This window comes from Passer domesticus, chromosome 6 (genome assembly GCF_036417665.1).
Source record: "Passer domesticus isolate bPasDom1 chromosome 6, bPasDom1.hap1, whole genome shotgun sequence".
In the NCBI taxonomy this organism is placed as follows: domain Eukaryota; kingdom Metazoa; phylum Chordata; class Aves; order Passeriformes; family Passeridae; genus Passer; species Passer domesticus.
Genome location: NC_087479.1, coordinates 58,556,842 through 58,574,273, shown reverse-complemented (window position 1 = coordinate 58,574,273; position 17,432 = coordinate 58,556,842). Strand labels below are relative to the sequence as shown.

The 17,432-nt window shown below is 42.1% G+C and overlaps 1 protein-coding gene across 1 annotated transcript in view; it reads right to left on the bottom strand.

Moving 5' to 3' along the window:
• The window catches only part of KIAA1549L (KIAA1549 like), a 132,271-nt gene that overhangs the window by 55,881 nt on the left and 58,958 nt on the right, over positions 1–17,432 (bottom strand). Inside the window, exons 3-10 of the mRNA XM_064426093.1 lie at positions 15,925–16,539; positions 14,463–14,575; positions 11,564–11,783; positions 10,294–10,427; positions 7,902–8,064; positions 4,912–4,971; positions 3,271–3,422; positions 1,705–1,876 (exon numbers count right to left, since the gene is read on the bottom strand). Coding sequence (XP_064282163.1) covers positions 1,705–1,876; positions 3,271–3,422; positions 4,912–4,971; positions 7,902–8,064; positions 10,294–10,427; positions 11,564–11,783; positions 14,463–14,575; positions 15,925–16,539 — 1,629 coding nt within the window. The remainder of the gene's footprint in view (positions 1–1,704; positions 1,877–3,270; positions 3,423–4,911; positions 4,972–7,901; positions 8,065–10,293; positions 10,428–11,563; positions 11,784–14,462; positions 14,576–15,924; positions 16,540–17,432) is intronic.

Genomic DNA, 17,432 nt, shown 5'->3' with positions numbered 1-17,432 from the left:
TACCAGACTCCAATGTGACCTAAAGTCAACCCACGGTTCATTCAATTCAGTAAGACTTCAGCGGAATTTGGAGCAAGCCTTTCATTCTGTTGTAACTCAGTCTCTGGCTCATAACACAGGAACATCCATTTTTTTGTGTTATTATTTGTCTGTCTCATCTAACCCAGCTATGTGCTTCCTAGGGCACATGTCTTTTCTTACAGTATTTTGGGACAGAACTCTTCATTCTGCTAGAACAGAAATTTTAACGAGCAAAAATGAAATCCACACAAAGTATTTTCTGTGGCAATACAGACTACAAATAACTGTGTCAAAAGGAAAGAAATTGTGGTTTTTCCATAATAAGGTATAAAGATGGAATTACTTCCTACATTTCAAATACTCTACCTTCAGAATCCTCAGGTACCTCAGGTCACAATTTCAGTTCCTGTCTATTCTATTTTTACAGTGTTCTTTGCATACGTGGCTGGTATTAAAATCTACAGATGAACGAGGCTGCTTTATCAGACCATGGAAATACAAAGTTAGATGATGAGCAGTAGACTTAATAATTGCCTAAATACCCACATAAATATAAATCACATCACTGCACAAAGAGCTAGGAAACTGCTATATCTATATCTTCTTTAGTAAAAAATACATTAAAGAAATATTATCATGGAAAACAAAATTACTTGGAATTTAAATGCTGGAATTAATGGAACGGAGATCCTTGGGTTCAGCTGAATTAAAGTCAGTAGCAGACCAGGATCAAATCAAGGATCAGATACAGTACATGGTGCATTCTCTGGAAATTGCATCATATTTCAGTCTTCTTACTTAATCCTATGTTTATGGATGGTATATAAATTACTTATTACAGTGGTCTCTTGTTTTCCTGTCACCATTTAACATAATTATTTCAGTACCACCGCTCCTCTAGGCAGATATAATTGCACCAGGGACACCCATTTTATGTGCTGTTTCACCAGTAAGGAGATCCAGTGCACAAGTCCACTACATAATTTTGATTCCTTCTAAAGAAATACTTTGGCAAAGTGGAGAAATCCAGTTGGCGTGGATTTGTACACTGCATGAGATATAATTATACATTATGTTAACTGCATGAAAAAATACTCCAAGATTCACCACAGGTTTATGACTATTGTCCAAGTATATAGGAATAGCTAAAAAATAAAAAAATTAAAGAAACTTGTGTCCACAATCATTCAGTAACTGATGAAGGTCTTGAAAGAGAAATTTGAAAACATTTTACTTTTCAATACTTTTCTTGTATTCCATTCAATACAAGAATGGAGTATTTTCGGCCACGTTATCCTGAATAATACTATTATATCTTGAATCTGAAAACTGCCCATATGCACAAGTAGCTCTTTTCAACTTCACTTTTCTGATTTGTGGCTAAATAATATCTTTAACAACCATGTAGCTTTCTTGGTGAAAATTATCATTTAAAAAATAATAATCCCTTTGAGATAGAAAGAATCTACACTATTTTGATCAAGTCAAAAATGAGGGACATCTTAACAGCCACCACATTTTACATTTTATGGCAGAGTTATATGAATAGCAACTTTGCCCCAGTCATCATTAGTGTATGGCATCAGGATTTTGTCAGCATTAGAACTAATTCTGACTTTCCATAGTGTTCAGTTCATGGAATAAAACAATGGTTAAGTATGGAATTTTTGAAAGGGCTCTTACGATCAGCTTGAACTTGGATGACATAGCCCAGGGTCAAGGCCATCCTCTGCGAGTCAACTGTACTCAAAATTTTGGCAGCTGCAGTGCCCAGCAAAGGCTTCCCGTTGTATAAAGTGTAATATGTCAGTTCAGCTGGCTCCTTGGGTCCTGGAATACGTTGAATTTTTACCATCTTTAAGGGAAATAAATAAATAAATAAGTGAGGAGAGAAAGAGAAATAAACTGTGTTTGTGCTACACCACTGCAAAACTTGCCAGGAGCTTTTTGGAGGCAGTGTCCACAGGGAGCTCCTTCAAGACCTCCTACAAGCACAAGCTCCATGTAAATATCCTCATAGGATCATAGCTTCTCCCCTTCAGAGCCCAGGCTATTAAATCAGTCAGTCAGAGAATTGACTAAAATTTTTCTTGAAGAAAAATTAAACATAATCCTAAGGTAAAACCCTACACTAAGAAAAGCATGCAGTAAAGAGGAAATGATCAAATTTTTGGACATTACAGTCCTCTGTAAAGGGGGAATTCTTATAATCTGTTCTAATACTGAAAACTCTATTTACTGGCATATTGCAGTTGAAAAACAGCCTCACATTTTACTTCTATACTTTTTTTTTGTCCCAGGTTGATAACAAAGGAATCATGTTTTTCCCATTTTATTCTGCAGAACACTGGCAGAATTTTTTCCATTGTACCTCTACCTTTCCTGAGAGTGGAGAAAGTGTCAAACATTTCTAATGATGAGAAGAAAAAGGAGTTTTGTGATTCTTCTCCATTACGTTATGGACAAAAATTTTACAAAGGTTCACACTTTTGGCAAGTAAAATATGTTTCTTCTTTTAAATTCTTTGAGTGGAAAAATACAAAGAATTGTGTGGGCAAATGGGAAATGCAATTACTTGGGTTTATACCTTATAATAAACAATTCTTGAAAAACAATTTCATTTTTTGTAAATAACTAATTATTGAAGATGGAGGAAGAAATCTTTTAATTGCCCACAGCATAATTTGGCTTAATTGGTGAGAAAACAAAATATGATCAGTTCAAAATACTGAATGAAAAATGCTGTAAATAAGAGAAGGATGATTAATAAATTACTCAGGTCTCAAGTCTCTACTTCATAACATGATCTGGGGCCACATGATTTGATGACTAACCCTGTATAAATAAAGGCTGCTTCTTATATTTTTTTCCCAACAAAAAAAGAGGGAAAAAAGAACTTGTAGCTTTGAGTTACCTAGGAAACTTTTACCATGAAGAAAAAGCTTGGAACTCTTCATTATGCTGAATACGCTAAAATATGTACTTTGTGCCAATCCTCATAGCAACCAGAGAGAAAATATTTATGAACACTGATTAACTAATGACGATTTCTCGAGGATGGCAGGCATGCCAACATGGCTGGCTGCAGAAAAAGGCACCACCAGCAGTGCCAGGCATCCTGCCCTCGCTGCTTTGATACCCATGAGAAAAGCAGGAAACTCCAGCCTAGAAATTCAGCTGGGCATGTCTTTTACAGGAACTGAAGCAGGACAGATGGAAGGAAAGCCCTTTTTTTAACCCATTGAGCACCTGCACAGTGTAGCTGCCCACGGTGGTGGCACGTCTGAACCTCCTTCCCTGCTGGTGGGACATCATGAACAGCGGGGCCAAGCGCTGCTCCATCAGCCTGGCAAAGCTCTGGTTGTTCAGCCCCAGCAAGGCAATGTCCACCCCTTGGATGACTGTGGGAACGGAGGAAAAACACAGATCAGCACTTCGTGCATCCACAGGTGAAGAAACACATGGTCTGTGGGACAGGTTGGGACAGGGAGGTGCGGACTAACTCGGAAATTAAACACCTGGACACTGTTATCCCCTCTCAGTAATTCCCTGTGGGGATATAACACACCTCTGTTTCAGTCCCTGCACGCCTACCTCAGATAATATCAAAGCTATTTCAGAGAATAAAAGTCTCAAAATACCATTTCTAGACTTTCAGTTTACCAAAATGGCTCAGGGGAGCATCTATTCTGTGATCTTCAATATAAAAATTAGGTTCAAACCTTTTTGAGATCTGCTGGGTTTATGCTTATTGCCAGATGCTCCTGCTAACCAGTTTCTATCCTGAGGATTTGAATTCTGAAGTTTGGATGTTGTACAGTCTCAAACAAAATATCCTGTTTGAGAGCACTGAAACCTGAATAAACATTTCTGAAATATAAATGAAGGCATCTGAAGTATAAATCAATGCAAGATTTAAAAGACGCTGGATTCTAAAGTTCAAGAAAAGTGATATGACATGCTGATTCAATCCATACATATGTATAGTTTTTTCAGTATTATTTCAAAAAAGTCATCTGGGACCACCAGGATCTTTTTGAAAACAGAGTTTCCATTGTAATATCAAGAATAATCCATCACAGCAAGTGCACAGAAGCAAGAAATGGAGTATCAGGTTCACAGGGTCCATACTGGGAGGAGCTGCTCCACTCCCTTCAGAGGATCATCAACTCTGCATAAATTTATCTTTTATTTCAAATTTATGAAAAGATGGAACTGAGTCTATTTCATGTCAGAGCCCTTTGCTCTTGCTCTCCTGAGCATTAAACAACTCCAGGTACAGACACACCAACTAGAAAGGCTTTGGTATCACTCAAAAATGTCTGAGGGAAAGGGTCTCTTTCTTGCCCAGTTATCATTTCTGAACTCAAAATGATTGTGCATGAGAATGTGGCACCTGTGAAATGACTTGATAAAAGTATTTTGAAGCTTAAGAGCTTCAAGCGAAAGACGAAAAAAATCCCTGCACCCAGATAGTCAGTAAATCAAAACAAACTTCCTTGGTGTAAGAGCTTCACCTTTGTTCCTGGGTTATGTCTACGTGTCTCTTTTGATTTCAGATTTAAATCCATGTCCCAGGGTATAAATAAATAAATAAATAAATGGTCTAGCTGTGTCTCAAAACTCTTGGAAGGTAATGCTGCTCTCAGAATTGTTTCAACCAAGGTGCTATAAACTCTGAGGTGGGTGTTGGTTGCTGGAGATGTCTCTGTTCAAGATGATCTATCACTCATGCCACAGAGTGACTGTAAGTACATTTGCTCAGCTGAAGGCAGGTTCAGTGGGCAGCCACTTATTTCTCTGTAAAATTACTGCACTGCTGTTCATATAAATGGGCACTAAAAATTATTACCTGGAGTGCCTGGAGGAGGGAAGGACATTAGAAAGTACCTGTTATCACCCAGTAGTCTCTAGTTGATTCCGAGACATCAAGGTTTGGATACTCCAAAGCTTTAAAAACAGAAGGTTAAATTAGGTCATAGTATTCCAACATCCTACACATTATGCATCCCAAATCCCTGACAGCAATAAATAAAATTGAACTATGGCCCAAGAGGAGATCTGGAGCATAATTTTCAGGGTTACAATTTGTTTTCTGTCTGAAAAAGAACACCAAGTGTAAACAGAAGAAGCATTGCCATACAAAGTAGAACATATATCTCCAAACAGTGCCAAAATACTGGCTGGGACAGAGTCTGGATGAAGCCCAGGAATGCCCAGAACTAAAAAGGCTAGGTAATAGGTGTTGTATTCATCTCTGCAGCTTTCTCCCTGCAGAAAACCAGATGGGATTCCATGATGATTCTGTGATTAATCCTTATATAGCCCAGACCATACTTTCAGCCTAAAATAACATGAAAATATACCAGGATCAGACTCCACATGGACTGCAAACGAGACTAACAAAACTGTGAGCACACCTTGGAGTGTGGTGCTCTCTCACTGTGCACCACTTAAGGCATTACTACCATATGTGTCTGCATCTGTGAGAAACTGATATTTGCTGTTGTGATGCCTTTTGTTAGCTCCTCCATCTCCAACGTGCACTAGGCTGTAAAGCTCAATATGCTGCTAATTCATTCCACAGCTCAGCGTTTGTTCAATAGATGAATTCCAGGAGCTTGATTCAGAAAACATCCATGCTCTGCACATTGATAGGCTGCTCCTGAGTCACCTTGATTTTTAAACCCCAAAGTGGCTGGGAATAGTAAACATTGTAAAAGATTTGATTGCACATAGTAGCTGCCTTTGAGGAGCACTTCACAGCGTGCCCTGAGCTGTGCATTTCCAGGACAGACTGCAAAGGCTCTGGAGGAGCCACTGGAGCCTACTGGGAAATAACATGCTCGGAGAACAACCTCAATATTTGTTTGATAAACTGAGACAACTACACTGCCACATGAATAAGCATCAAACACTCTTCAAAGGAAACATTTTCCAGACACACTATCAGTCTGGAGCCGTAAACACTGCGCGTGCATTAAGTTCATGAGTTTGCAGCACAGCTGCTGCACTGGGAATAAAACCAAGAGCTCCAAAATGAAATATAAGCCATTAGTTGTTAAAGAAACACTAGCTAAAGACTTTATCAGGTCTGTTTATCATGTGTGGGGATCAGCAGACAACTGCAGTACCACAAGAGGCTTGCTGTGTGACAAATGGCTTGCACAGCTCCTGACTACCAAGCATGTGCTTGTATTGCCTTTGTGAGAAGTACCACAATCCTCTTCCTATGCAACAGGCCTATTTTGGAGGCCAAACACTTGAACTGAGCACAGCCAGCATCAAAAGTTCCTCCAGCTCTCTCCTTGCACTCCTGGATGGCCCAGGAGATGAAAACATGTCCTAAACGCAGGGCATCCATCAAAAAGGAGCCAGTCTCATGAGGAATGGTGGACATCCCGTCTAGATCCATGACCACACCCTTCACCAACAGCCTCTCTCCCTCTGCCTCCCCTTGCCTCCCCTGTGGAAAGACTTAATGAAAACACAAGCCCACTGTTGGAGCCCTGGTTGCTGAGAATTTCAGACTTTCTGTGCTGACAGACTCATACCCCCAGGAGAGCACTGTATTTGAGCTGAGGCTGTGGAGAAGGCTTCTAAAATTGAATGATGGAACTGGGATTATGGGTGTGTAGTTTGATTAGAAGTGTGTAATAGCATGTGGTGAAAAAATTAGAGTTTAAGATTTTAATAGATGGTATGTGTCTCTTACTCCGTGATGGAAACTCAGACTCAAAAGTGCACCAACACAGTGCAAGAACTTACAGGGCAGTTTCACCTATTTTTTTCCAAATATCATAATTTGATAGGCAATGCCTCAAGAAAGACATACAAACCTCCTTTCCCAAAGATTTGCACATCCACCTAAGTTAGTTGTGATTCCTGTCTGCTTCACAGCAGAGAGAAACCACTTATCCCACAGAAAGCTCATCCTGCAAGTCACTGGTGAATTGTCCCATGTAATTTCTCTGCTGTTGGGCTGTTTGCAAACAAAATGGACTGAGGGAAAAAAAAAAAAAAAAAAAACAACAAGCAAACAAGCTAATTTGTGTTTTCGTCAGTGCTCACTTTCCAACAGTCTGCATGTACCCAGCATGTCTCTTCTCACCCCCAGCAGACACAGAACTCCGGTCTGCAGCGAGCTTAATTTCACACATCACATCAACAAGCAGATTAAACAGAAATCCCCATAATCAAGTGTCTTGTCCCTTTAATCATTTTAAAGAAATTAGCAGGCAGAGTCAGAGAGCACATGCACCACACGGGCTGCCCACACAATTGTCTCCAGCTCTCTGTACCTCAGGGCCTTCATAGCAACAGCAATGCAAGAAAACCATTGACGCCCAAGTGCTCAGACCACCTGTAGGCTGAGGGTGCAGTTCTCAGCAAATGCACCAAGACCTTTTTAAAACAGAAGCACAGGTGGAGCTCACCCCACTGGCCAAACACACACTCCCAGCCCCTGGAGCAACCACCAGGGCTGAGGATTCCCCTCAAGCAAAGGGCTGTGCTGAAGCTAAAGCTCATTCAGTGCTGGGCTAAGCACTCCTGAAATGAAGACTTTGGGACCTTTTGTGCTTTGCTTTTCATAAAACTACAATTTTATTTTGTTTGTAACCTAGCACAGGAATTTATTTTTTTTTATTAATGACAGAGCATATACGTTTTTCCTTAGTTTTTTGCCAGTGTTGCTAGCAGCCAAAATAAACACTGAACCCAAGGGAAAAAAAATAATCATCTGATTTCCCCCCCTTTTTTTTTAACAAAATACAGTTTAAAAAGTAAGCAGAAAAACTACCTACAATCCCTGAGTTTGACAACAAAGCCAAATTCTGGTGCTGGCTAATCTTGATGCTGGGAAGGAAGCACATACTTACATTCAGCAATGGTGAGAGGTGGGTAGGTGAGGTAGAAACCCACCAGCTCAGCTGACAGCTGATTAAGAAGGTTGCTGGAAATAGTGCCATTTAGAGTTGTGCTTTGATTTTTCACTACATAAAACAGAGTGACAGCTTGGGAGACATTGGAGGTGTTCAAAATCTGAAACAGAGGCAAAATATAATGTGTTGCTGTGGTTCAGCTCATTGAAAAAAAAATAAGGCAATACAGAGAAACGGGAAAGGCTAACCTGAAGAATGGATTAACTACATCTCATCCTACTTTACTTGTGTGATACTTTAATCCCTGCTTTAGCACTTACAGGGTTCCTGGAGGACAGCAGCAGGCAGAAAAGGGGCACCCAGGACTGAAAATGTTTTCCCCTGTTTTTACCAGGAAATGTGGGATGAGAGAGAGGATGCTTATCAGAAAAACCATCCAGTGCTTGATGCAGAGAAATTGTGCTGTTTATCTTGCTGTCTTTGCTGCCTTCCTACTGCTGGTTTCTAGACCCACAGATTTTCCATATGAAATTAAGGGATATCAGGTCTTTCTGTCCCTAACATCATATGAATCCCTGCCCTCCTCCCTACTCCAGCTCAGTGCCAGTTTCTTCCTGGGCCCAAATCTGATTACTACGGTTTGAGGACCAATTCTATTCAGTAAGTACTAGATGAGATTCTCAAACACCAGGAACAAAACCCACATGTTTTCTTGAAAAACTTACACCTGAGAGCAAGAGGAATGGGGTTATTTGGCTACTGACAGGTAGGCCCAACAGCATTCATGAATGTTATTTAAATACTCCATTTTTATGGTTTGGATCACCAAGTTAAAGGAAAAACCATGGTACAAAAAAAGCATCAGAAGAGCCCAAGGTCAGACCAAAAGTCTGCCTAGCCAATGTCCACCTACAAATGGCTGGAGCAGAGGGTTGGAGAATTAGCACAGGACAAGAGGAATAAATGGCTCTCAACAGTGTAAGATTATCCCACAGCTGTGTTAGAGCCATAAACCATATGCCTGGGTTTTAAAAGGGTTGGTGACTTTTTATTCTATATCTTTGGCCAAGTGTTTTTTGTAATTTCCACATTTTTTTTTCCTCCAGTTACATCTGGACATCTTTACCACACAGTGTGTGAAAGGATGCTTCTTGTTATTTAAATCTGAGTAGTTCTGTTATAGGAAACCCCAAGTGGCCACTCCTGATTCACTAGTAGCTGGAGAGCCATGGCAAATTTCATTTCTTCTTGCATGGAAGATGCTTCATTCCTTTTACCCACCTTCCCTCTACTCTCCTAGGGCAGCAATGCCTTTTCTAAACTGGCTCTATCTGCTCCAGAACTGTTCCCCAGTTTCCAATTAATCTAAAGCCCTCATAAGTGTTTTGTTGCATAGACTTAATCTTTTGCATGATACTGGAATAACTTCAAAAAAATTTATCATCAAGATCGCACCCTTGAGCCTCTTACTCCCCAGCTTATATGTTGCCTTCAGGATCTCCTTCCTATCTCTCCTTAAATTGGCAACACCCACAAAAACAGCCTTCTCCTAGTGCTCTTTCCAAAATTGCTTAGGTGCTTTTTGAGATCTGCCACTTCCACCACAAGCAAATTAGGCACCATGAAGTTCCCCTCAATGCCACGGGTCCAGCTGTTGAAAAACTTGATAATTAATCACTTTATATTCTGTGGTAGGGCCTCTCTTGCCCCATGCTTTGCTGCCTCTCTGACCTCCACCAGTTTGAGCACGAGCTCACAAGAAAGAGCATCAAAATAATTAGCAGAGCACTGATGGCAAAATTTTCTCCTTCTGAGGCGCACAGTCCATACACAGAGTTTTATCAAAAATCAAAAACATATCATAATATTGCCCAGAAGGTAATTTCTCTAGTCCTGAAGTATGTTATAGAATATAAGAGTGTTGGCCCACTATACATATAAAGGTGTGTAAAAATTTGTGGTGAATTTGTGCCCGTGAGTATGAAACTGAAATGCATACTAAGGGAAAGAAATCTATTCCATTATTTCAGGGCTTAAAAACAACTGTGCCTGGCACCATCTTTATACCTGAAGAGCCTCACTGAAAGCAACTAATGTGTCAGAATAACATCTTCAGTAAAAACATCAATTTGGAAGACTGTGTTTTTATACTTGGAATTTCATTTATATAACAGAAGTGCAAGCAGTAAAACTCCAATTCATGAAAAGCAACAGTTTTCTATAAATCAGGCATTTGTAAGTTTTCCTGCAATGCATAAACAATCTTATTGCAGATGAAAACAAAATTCCTTCCAGTGGCTAGCAAAGGCACTGTGCTGGAATAAAAACACACACCTGGCAAAGAATAACCAGGAGGGTTTGGCAGCAGGCAAAGCACCCAACACTGTACCTGAACAGTTAAGTTGTTGCTGGTGTTTAGGACCTTTCTTTCAGCATCCTGAAATGCTCTCTGGAGCCGCTGTTCCATGGTCTGAACAAATTTGCATGACTGAATATTGTCTGTTTGACCCACAAACTGCAGCTCTGGAAAAAGGAAGGCATTAGCATGTGGACAAAGCATTCTCAGTTGCAGCACCAAGAACAAAATGATCAATTTACACATTAAGCAGGTGAAAATAATGCCACTTCAGGAACTGCACTAAATTAGCCTTAATTAAGACAAAATGTAAGAGTTAAACAGCATTGTTAGAGCTGATACTCTCCACAAACAAATGGAAATTGCTTCTGCAATGATATATAAGATGGTAAGGCCTGTTCACTGTGCATATACTTGCTCAGAGACAGGCAGTAAGCAAAGTCATTCAAAAAAAGACAAGTTATAATCTTAAATCTTGTAGGTCATTTGGTCCTGCAAAATATAATCAATCATAATATTGATTCTAATTCTGTTTTATTTTCACTCTAGGAAAAATGTACTTGTAACTGCCATAAGTATGTGTATACAAACATTGTAAGCACACATCTAAGAAATATTTTTTATAATTTAATATATCATTTCAGAGCACTCTGCCCTCTCCTAATCTTATAGTGCCCCACAATTACTCTGCACTGATGCTTGCTGCTGCATCCCCTTGATGCCTTTTTGGGACTACCTAAAAACAAAGGCCAGACAAAATTAAGGAAAAAAACGCAGTTGTATTTATCGAAGGGCCTTCGGGTACATTTCAGGCAGACAAAGCCCACCCAGGGGCTACACCCAAAAAAATGGATGACAGGTCGTGGGTTTCACACCCGGGTTTCATACCATGGGTTTCATGGGATTTATAAGCTTGGTCAATTTTCATACTGGGGGTTAATCCTCCAATTTCAGCTTCAGGTAATGAAGTCATTTACCCCCAGTTTGCTGCCCCCAGCTCACTTTTGTTTCCATCTCTCGGGGCCTGAGGTGTCCGTGATTCCCAGGCCTGGAGAGGAATTGTTCTGCCTGCCCAAACTGGGAGAAGAGCAGCTAACACTTTATATGGAGTTTAGAGTCACACACTAAGGAATTGCAGGGTTACAAATATACGAAAAATAGAAAAGCTAAAATCCTGAGACATCACCCTCACAGCAGTGCCCGCAGGATGCCTGCACGCAGAGCAGAGCCTGGCCTGCTGCCCCCAGAGAGCCGGGCAGCGGAGCACGGACTCACACCCACCCCGGCAGGGACCCCTGCTCACCCGTCTTCAGCTGGAAGTGGTAGGCGGGCAGGGGCTGCCAGGGCAGGGCCAGGGCCACCAGGGCCTGCAGGTGTGGCACGTGCTGTTTCATGTCCGCCGTGGCGTTGCCGAGGCCGTAGGCGAGCAGCTTCTCAGCGACCGCAGCCGGCGTGAAAACCAGCCTGCCCCGCGTGACGTAGTAACCTACCGTCAGGTTACTCGACTGCTCCAGGATTTCAACCTGAAACACACAGGGCAGCATGGTTTTTTAATTTTTTTTTTATTATTTTGTGATTTTTTTGGAAGTTTGTGGAAACCCAGGGCACTGGGAATGTTTCTCTGTCTGCTCTGGGGTGCCCTGACCCCCAGGGGAGCACTGACTTGGACCCTTATCCATGGAGAAAGTTTCCTAGACTTCAAGACAGACTAGAATCCAAAGAAGTGTGAAATAGATTATAGAGAATAGTAGTATATAGAGTGCAGGTGTATCCCTTGGTGAGAAATTTAGGTTTTGGGATTTTTAGTATGTTGTGGATGGAAGCAAGATGGAGGGCACAGGGGGTCATCCTGGTTTTCTTCTTCATGCTTCTTCTTCCTTCTTCTTCAGGGGTTTGGGTGGCATTTTGTAATTGGACAGCAAAGTCCACATTGCGGGCTTCCAGGGATCAGTTATTGGGTTAAAAGGGAAAATAATCTAGGTGTCAGTTCTCAACTGGATAGTTTAGTCTTAAAAGACCTTGTAACAAGAGATTGTTGGCCATTTTGTGCTTTGCTAATGGAAAGCTGCTGAACTCATGGTTGTGAGACTGTTTTACTGATAAGAAATAATAAACACTTGAGTCTGAACATGAACTATCATCTCAAGTGCCTTCAATCCAGACCCAGAGAAACCAACAGCAGTTCAGCCACTGTTTGTGGATGTGACAGCCTGGTCAGAGAGTGAGAAAACTAGGTAAGTTTTTCCAGAATCAGCCTGGGAGTTAAAGAGGAACAATGATCCAATTATTAAAAACAACCTGCAGGTGTTGTTTTCCTAATATCTGTTTTCTTGTTATTCTCATAAGATTGTTTATAAATGGGTGTCTTGTTAATTAGCCAATCAGATGAAATGTATTGATTGAATGACCAATCAGGTCCACCTGTATCAGGACAGTGTATAAAAGAGTGTGTAAAAGTAGTAAAGATGGGCACTTTATGCCACTCAGCCTTCTGATGATTCTGTGTCATTTCTTACTAAACAGTGACAGCTGTTTGATGGGGTTTCTCACCCTGAATATGTGTCCCTTGCAGGGTTTTTATCCTATAATCCCGTACAAACACTATGGGGTTAGTTAGTGTCATATCAGAGAAGGTGTGGATGCTGAGAACTGGTCAGAGAAGAGAGTCAGATAAACTTGCCCAGGAATTGCTCTGTGAAGTTTTGGGAAAGCTCAGAGAAGGAATTAAAACAATTCTTAATCTTTGCAGCTGGTGTTGTTTTCTCCTAAGGTATTTACAAGAGACTGGTGTGCCTAATTAGCCAATTGATTGAGGACCAGTTAGGTCCACCTGCACTGTAACTGTCTATAAAAAGTGTGTGTTTTTTATTAAAATAGCATTTTGCCTTCTGAGCCTTTGAAGTCTATGTGTCCTTATTTATCCATCCTCAACACAGTAGCGACAGACACGGTATTAGCAGAGCTGCTCAGAGAGTTTTAGGCTCAGCCCATGCAGCATGGGCCCCAAATTGAAGAAGTGCAGAACTGCTACCACAGCTGCAAAGCTCCAGGTTAGGCTGGGCCTTCATCCATGCACAGATACTGGGACATTTTACATATGCATGGGAAAACACAGAGCGCTTCCAGCTCCTCCTCCGTGCCTGAAGTTCACTGACTTTATGTCATTCCAGGTTTTGCAGACAGATTTTTGAAAGACAAGATTTCTAATATTTGATTGGGCTGTCTCTTATCTCCTGTTCTCCTGTACTGTCCCAGGTGGTTAAGTCTATGAGCGGGCCTATATGAGTGGAAATGTCAAACCACAAGAATGGACACACTGTGAGTCAAAACATGAGCTGAGTTTTACCTCAAAATTCTGTATTTTCCTCTGTTAGAAGAAAGCAGCTTCTGTCAGTTTGTAAAAAGGCAGGAGACTAAACCTGGTAGTTTTTATTGCTGCTGCCAAGGAGCACACAATTCCCAAGGCAAGTGACATCCTCCACACTTGCAGCAATAAAGCGTGAGGACCGAAGTCAACTTGATAACCTCTGTTTTGAGAAAAATTACTTTTTTCCTTCCCAGAGGCTTGGATCCCACACAAACCCCAACCTGAGTGCACAGGAAGCTGTGTCCAAGGAAAAGAACCCTGGCAGCCCACCCGATCCTGCTCCCACAAACAGCAGTGCAGAGGTTCATGCAATTTAGCTGCAAAGTGATGAACAAATCACCTCCATTTATTTTCAATAAAACATTCTTTCTCCCTGCTTGGGATTCTTGTTCCTGTGAAATTGCACCTGTCAGGTACTGGGTTTTCAGAGCAGGGAGTGGACTGACAGCAGTGACATCCCATTTACCAGCCATGCTTGCCATTGATCCAGGCTGAGCACAGCAGCACCCGGCTGCCCCCAAGCAGAAGTCACTGCTGAGCTGGAGGGGGAAGAGGAAGTTGCTGTCAGTAGTCATTTGCCAGAGCACACTAAAAAGAAGTTTGCATTTCTCTCTTCTTCTTCATCAAATAAACCATTAAAACTTTGGAGTATTCCTTATATTTTTAGAGACCAGAGTGCGTGCCACCTCTGCCTGCTCTCCATAGGAAAACCTCAGAGCTCCCCTCCAAGAGGCTTCCTGCATCCAGGGACACCACTGGAGCTGCAGGCAGCTGTGGTTCTTTGGTGGGAGAGCTGTTTTGGTGAAATCATGCAGGGAAAGCCAAGCACGCTTACCTGAGCGCTGACATTCTGGTTGAAAGCTTGTCTCAGCACTTGGTTGAGGCCTTTTCTCACACTCTCCCTGAAGGCATTGCTGATCATCATCCTCCTTGTGTTCAGAAACAGAACTGTGGAGCAACAAAAGCCACAGGGTGGTTTGAGACATCACCACGCTCTTGTTTGCTTTCCTTAATTGTTTTACATTGGGCTGGCTGTGCAGGGATCATCAAAGCAGCTCGGATTAGCAGCAGCTCCAAAGACAAGAACTGCAGGGGCTCAGCAGCTCCTGAGCTCCCTATTCATCCCATGGCAATAGCCCATTGTTTCCATGTTTCCAGAGCAAGGTCTAACAAATGCAATTTCATTAGCAGCAACAAGTCTTTGCCATGCTGCCTCTCCAAGGAGGCGTGAGGCCACTCACTGCCTGAGGACAGACTGGCACAGCATTCCCAGGGGACCGAGCCAGAGCTGCACAGGCAGGCTTCACATCTTCATGGCCACAGTTACATGAAAGAAATCTGCTGTTCCACCATTTCAATTGCTTCCTATTTAGAAAGCATCTGTATGCTTTCTTTAATAAACCTATCACTATCTTCTTATTTCTCGCTTATAATTTGCAGAAGAAGTTTTATAGCTGCATAGAGTACTTTCAATTATATACTGTACACAAGGTACTTCTATCTTTAGAAATAGCTGTTGTACTCATCACACTACTGGTGGGCACATTTAGCAGCTAAGAAACACACATTAGCTCCAAAAGCTGCTTATTTCATTGTAGCCTGTATCATGCAAGGTCACAAACTCTTTTTTGTACCTATTCTTTGCTGAGATCTCCCAGACACACATCTTCTGGTGCTGTGCTGTGCTGCCACAGGGAGTCCATGAGAAGCCTGGGCAAGGTACCTCTCCAGGCCCCTTTAGTTCAGAATTCTTACAGCTAAGGAGAAGCTGCCCATGAAAAAAACAGCCGGAGCCAGAAGTGGCACTGCTCACATAGAAAACTCAAAATCCTCCCATTTTGAAATGTGCAACTCTAAATGCTAAACATAATTTTCAAGTGGATCTGTACTGATAGAATTAGGTGTGTATACTAGAACAGAATAAGTTTTTTGTGCATAGACAGGGCTGAGGACCAAGGCAGGTCACTGCACTGTCCTCTCCAGTAGCACAGACTCCTCACTGCAAAGCAGGCACTAAACCATCCCAGCTTACAGGGCTGTCCCTCCACACAGGTGGTCCTGCAGTGACCCCTGAACTCCACAACACCTGATCTCACCACTTCATTTGACACATTCATGTTAAAACCCAACCCACAAGTACAGCCAACACCATTTCCAACTAACAACCCTGCTCGAACCCATCTGATTCACCAGCACAGATCAATCACTGCTGCCCCACATTCCTGGACTCTGGGGTGTGTTTCTCACACCTCACAGACACAGCAGAGCCCTTCAGCAAGGCCAGAGGCTGCACGTACCTGTCTTCACCATCATGTTGGCAGAGAGCCGGCAATCCAGGGAGGGAGCTGCCGTCATGTTAGCGAAAGCGGCTGCTGCCGTGGTGTCGGGAGCAGCAGGGCTGAGTTCCACGGCAGGAGGGGGAAGCCTAGTTGTTTTCGCTGATGCTGTAATAGATGTCAAAGCTGCTGTCATTGTCAGTGGGGATGGGGTTGGCCTTTTGCTGATGTCTGAGCTCGGGAACTTCTGGGTGTCAGTTACTGTTGTTTCTATCTGCCTTGGTACGTGGGCTGTGGGTGCGAGTGTGGAAGCTGTGACCGTGCTGCTCTTGGGGGTTATGAGCAGAGCTGGCATGTCCAGAGGTGAGGCAGTCGTGTTTCTTGTTGCAAAAGGAAAATCTGCCTGTGTTCCTAGTGAGCTCAGATCCGGTGTCAGTTTCGTGGCAGTGTTATTTTTTGTTAGTGTCAGGATCGGTGTGCTTAGAGCCATCACGGATGGCAAAGGTGTGTTTTCAGTGCCTAGAGAAAAGAAGGAAGAAGCTGGCACTGGTGAAGCTGGAGATGATTTTCTTGTTAGTGGTTTTGCTTCTGAAGTTTCTACTGTAGGTATTGCACCAGAAGATACTCCAGATAACACTGTAAGAACAGAATGGGTAAAGTTGGTTGTTGACAAAAAAGGAGACTCTACCTGTGTTGGTGATGCATGGACAGAAGTTATGATGACTTGACTGCAGAGCACTGGTGGTAGGGGTTTGCAATGGGATGCCCTTGGCAGCATTATTAGATACGTTACTGGGAACTAGACTGACTTGTAGCATTTGTGTCCCACTCATCCTCACTGAATATGGGTGGATATTTATCAGCCATAAACAAATAACAAGGGGGCTCAACTGGTTGTCTGCAAATTCTGGAAAATTCCCAGAACCAGTGTCTTCTCATGTTGCCACATTCTCTTCATAGAGAAAAGCAAGGCACAATTCTTCCCAGGAATATTTCTGAGATTCACATTATCTGAACATCAGAGAAAGGGAAAACACAATTCTTATCATTTGCTGTGCCTGTGTTGTGCCAAAGTAGAATGCAATATGGGGGTTGTTTATCCAAAGTGAGGATGTTTTGTTTCCTTGGCCTATTGGGGCCAGGAGATGTGTGTGTGTCAGACTGTCACAAGACAGAGATGAGAGAGTCAGATGATAAGTACAATTCTGTACAGTTAGAAACAAAAGTAAGTGTGTGGCAAATTCAGTTTAGATGCAATGTATATAGTACAGTATAATAAAGTAATTAATTAGCCTTCTGATAAGTTGGAGTCAGATGTATCACTCTCTCTCCCCTTGTCAGAGTCATCTTTGATTTACAATATTCTCAGATAAAATGATTCAAGAGAATTGAGCCAAAAGGATTGGTTACAGGGAAGGGCAGTGTGCTGAGGGTGACACTGCTCCTGTTTGGGGCTGAAGTAGTCAAGCTGTCAGTGAGCTGAAAAGCCAGCACCATTGCTGTGCCTAATGTTTTCAGTCAGTAATCTT